Raw genomic sequence first — 4,114 nt, 5'->3', positions numbered from 1 at the left:
CAACCATTGCACTGGTCTGATAAATATTTAGTTCTAACTCTTAATTTACAAATGATTTAAAAATAAATAGATAAATAAAATGTTGGAAGAACTAAATGTGGAAGCTAAAGAAAGGCTTTGTGTTGAATGTTGAGCTTAAAATAAATAAATTCCATCAGAGTTTCATCGCTGTCACCAGTAACAGAATTCAATTACCAATAGTCGTGAATCTATCTTTTAATTTATAGGAACTTCACACACTCAAAACAGAACTCATAATCAGACAAAAAATGCTTGTTAAATAATTTATTCATAATACAAATTCTTGTTTTTCTTTTTTTTTCTTTCTCTCTAGAACTTTCCCGGGAAGCAATAATACTCTTTTCTTTTTTTTCTCCTTTTCTTTTCAACATGAAACCGTCCCGCTGCGTGATGAGGTCAAACTCTTCCAAATGAAACCAAAGTGTTTTGTTTTTTTTTTGTCGTTAAAACAAGCTGCTGCTTTTTTCCCCTCCTTTTTCCAACCGTCGTTATTTACAGCGGGGAACGTTTATTTTTTGTATTTTTAATTATTTTATTTCTTTTGTTTTGCGTCTATACACGTGAATACACCTCAATAAAAGGTGGAGGGAAATCTCTTCTTTTTCTTTCCTGCAGGGATAAAAACCAAGCGGCAGGTATATCTGAGAGGGATGGAGGGGGATAAGCGCGCCGAGGAACAGGAGAAGGGCTGCCGCGTCCCCACTGCTCGGGACAACATAACTTATTCAGTAAAAAATATATATACATCCTCACGTCCATTTTTTGTGTTTTTTTGTTGTCTTTTTTGTATCTGCAAAGCTTAACAGCGCAAATCATTCACTCGTCTCAAACCAACACGTGATTCTCTCGCCTTTTAGGACAGCGGATACCCTGGTTAAACTGAGCTTTAGAAGCGTCACAGGCCCCGTTTACACCTGCCTGTTATGAAACATGCGTCTGGGATCCGGATCAGTGTGAACGCCGTTTAAAAACAAACCAAAACAACCTCCACGTTTAAAAACGTCACCGAAAATAAGGCCAAAAAAAGAGAGAAAAAAAAGTCAAAATAGGGAAGAAAAAAAGCTGAATTATCTAAAGCTGAACTGGGAAAATACTTCACTTCTATTCAAACGAAAAGCTGATAAATGCCAAAGGTTATTAGGAGCATTAGCAATTCTCTTTAAGAGGAAAAGCGACTTTCTGCAGCTGCTAATTTTGGAGAAGAAATCAAAATAAAAGTGTGACAAATATCCTGAATTACACCGGTGGAATGAAGCAAAGTGAGTCAGGTAAATGGAAGGAGTCCCACGAGCACAGATCCGGATTGTGTGCACAGAGTTATTTTTGTTTGCTGCCACAACTCCCATTTTTCTGTGGCCAAAGGCGCAGGTTTCTTCCTCAGTGTTTATTGTCCTTTCAACACGATAAGAACCTGCCGTCGTCAGTCCGGTTTCTGACGGGGAGTTACAGCTCCACGCGCGCGCGCACGCGCGTGTGTGTGTCTGTGTGTGTGTGCAGTGTCCGCAGGTGGCTCTGCAGGGCCACGGCGTCATGGCGCACGCTTGCTTGTTTTCTTTATTTGTTTGCTTGTGGGGCTGTTGTTGTTGTTTTTAAAACGCATCTTCTCGCTCTGCGGAGCAAAGCGCGCTCCTCCTCAGACGCATGTCGGTGATAGCAGGTGGAAACCGGGTCGGAGGAAGAGTGCCACAGGTCTCTGTCGGACCCTTCGGTCCCCTCTGGTTTTGGGGCCCCCTCCCCAGGCTGGGGCCCATCACAAGGTGTCCGAGCTGTTGCTGCACGGGCTGATCAGCGCCAGGTTGGTGGCCTTGTGCTTTTTCAACAGTCTCGTGATTTTCTCGTCGTCCGAGTTGGGGTCCAGCGGCTTGTTGTACTCGTCGTCGTCCTCGTTGTCCGAGCTCTCCTTCATTTTCTCCGTCTCCGAGTCGTGCTTCTTCTTGGCGGAGGCCATCTCTGCCGCGTGCCTCTTCCGCCACTTTGTCCTTCTGTTCTGGAACCAAACCTGTTGAGGAGAGAAGGGCGCAGATGCTCAACAGGTCCTCCTGAAGCACAGCCTCAACTGCAAACTGTTAAACCTCTCAATGTACACATATTAAAGCGCACTATTTATTTTCTATCGTTCCCTTATCAATAAAAGCACCAAACATCCTTTACCTTGACTTGACTCTCGGTCATTCCTAAAGAGTAGGCCAGGCGGGCTCTCTCTGGACCGGCCAGGTATTTAGTCTGCTCGAAAGTTTTCTCCAGTGCAAAAATCTGCTGCCCTGAAAAAGTCGGTCTGGAGTGTTTCTTCTTGCCGTCCTTGTCCACCATTATGCTAGCCTGAGCTGGGGGGACACAGATGGAATTAACACTATTAACAGGTATGAGGACATAAAGAAGGAAAGTATAGAGAAAATATACTGAAAAAAAGCAAGACATTTTAAATGTGCCCTTATTTCTGAGTCCAGGTGAGCCTAAAATATTCCTAACATGCCTAATTTATATACATATATATATATGTGTGTGTGTGTTTGTGTGTAATGTTATTATTATTATTAATGTTATTATTATGTCAATGTGTCCTGTCAGCAGCCAGCTTTTAATCCAAAGTTCTCTAAAGGAACCTCCATGTGTCTTTGCTGCTGAAATAATATTTTTAGCCAAATAATATTTCAGAATATTCTGTCCCCTTTTCAACAGGCGGTAAGGGTGAATTAGGGATTTATATATTAACATTTATTTTATTGGTTTGAAATGTATTTAAGTATTTAAGGCGTTTTCAATCTATAGTTTATCATGTGGGGTGTCCAGCCTCCAAGTAGCTTTAATAGGACCGGAAAAAAAGAGGCTAAAAATCACAAGAAAGTAGAATTCACAGTAAGCTCACAGAGAGAATAAAGACATCCCTGAGAAATTCGTGCAATTTGTAAATGAGCCCCTTCCACACTTACTCGGACATGGAACTCGCGGGTCCCTCCACGGAGAGCCCTGCATCACCCCAGGCCAGAAGATGGGCGCCCTCCCCGGCAGCTCGGCCAGGGGCTTCGGGTACCGCGACACCGCCGGGCTGAAGTACATTCCCGCCGCCGCGGCGGCCGCAGTGGTCGCCAGGCCGTTTATCCGGGGGAAGCCGGACAGAAGCTGTCCGGCGGTTGTGATCGGTCTTCCCAATATGTCGCTTATTCCGTGCGGGGTCGCCCCGGCGAGATGCGAGTTGAGGCTGGACAGCGAAGGCGCCTTGAACCCCGCCGGGCTCTGCTGCAGCGCGTACGGGAACAGGGACGTCTTCATCTCGGTCATGTTGTGCAACGCCGCCAGCGGGGTGCTGCCCAGAACGAAAGCACTCTGCCGGTTAGCATCCATCGGCCCGACAGCTAACATTTGTGAACATGAACCGCTGAACACGCTCAGATAAAAACTGGGTATAAACTACAGAGGATGAATAAAGGCGCAAAGCGGACTGGTAAACAGGCTGGATCCAGGCCACTTCTGACGCCTTCTCCAAAAGTATCCTGGTTGAGGAGGAAACTTGAGAAAAGCAGAACTTCTCTCTTGGGAAGTTAAGAGCCTGGTGAAACCCCCAAAATGTCTCTCCGTGAGTTTGTTTTGGTCGCAGTCTGTCAGCTGGGAGGAGGCTTCATACGTCCGCAACAGGATTCCTCGCGGAAGTTGGACGGTCTGATGATGTTTTTAGTGGTTTTGATGGGAACCATTAAGGGGTCGGCTTGTCTTTCCATAAATTGACTGCCTCTACTCTGGGAGTGAAGCGGGACTCGCTGATAACAGCTCAGCCACCTGCAGGCGCGCTATTCCCATTGGACGAGGCTGAGTGAGACGGCGCCCTGATTGGAGTAGACCAAAACTCCGTTGCATCTCACGTGCGCTTCAGTGGACGAATGCTGCCTTGATGTGCTGTCGGAAATGGGACTTTTCACTCGGACTGACTGGGTTTATTCATGACAGGCAAGATGAGAGTGATCCGTGTTGCTGATAAGACACGTTCAGAGCGGAGCAATAAGTGAACAAGTAAGCTAACTTAGCATATAGCTATCATGCCGTCTTAGGGTGTCGAAGTTGTGACTAAAATATGTTAGGCTATTTGCACATTCACTTG

The 4,114-nt window shown here is 45.6% G+C and overlaps 1 protein-coding gene across 1 annotated transcript; it reads right to left on the bottom strand.

The window, feature by feature from the left end:
• Window positions 1–200: 200 nt before the first annotated feature.
• Window positions 201–3,803, bottom strand: nkx6.2 (NK6 homeobox 2). Its single transcript, XM_072390410.1, has 3 exons — window positions 2,952–3,803; window positions 2,173–2,345; window positions 201–2,020 (listed from the first exon to the last, which is right to left on the bottom strand). Exons 1-3 carry the CDS (start codon window positions 3,379–3,381, stop codon window positions 1,772–1,774), a joined length of 852 nt encoding a protein of 283 aa, XP_072246511.1. The 5' UTR covers window positions 3,382–3,803; the 3' UTR covers window positions 201–1,771.
• Window positions 3,804–4,114: the final 311 nt, after the last annotated feature.

Source organism: Leuresthes tenuis, unplaced genomic scaffold (assembly GCF_036924035.1).
Source record: "Leuresthes tenuis unplaced genomic scaffold, fLeuTen1.0.hap1 SCAF_8, whole genome shotgun sequence".
NCBI lineage: Eukaryota > Metazoa > Chordata > Actinopteri > Atheriniformes > Atherinopsidae > Leuresthes > Leuresthes tenuis.
The sequence above is the reverse complement of the archived record's forward strand: the minus strand, read 5'-3'. Positions and strand labels throughout refer to the sequence as shown.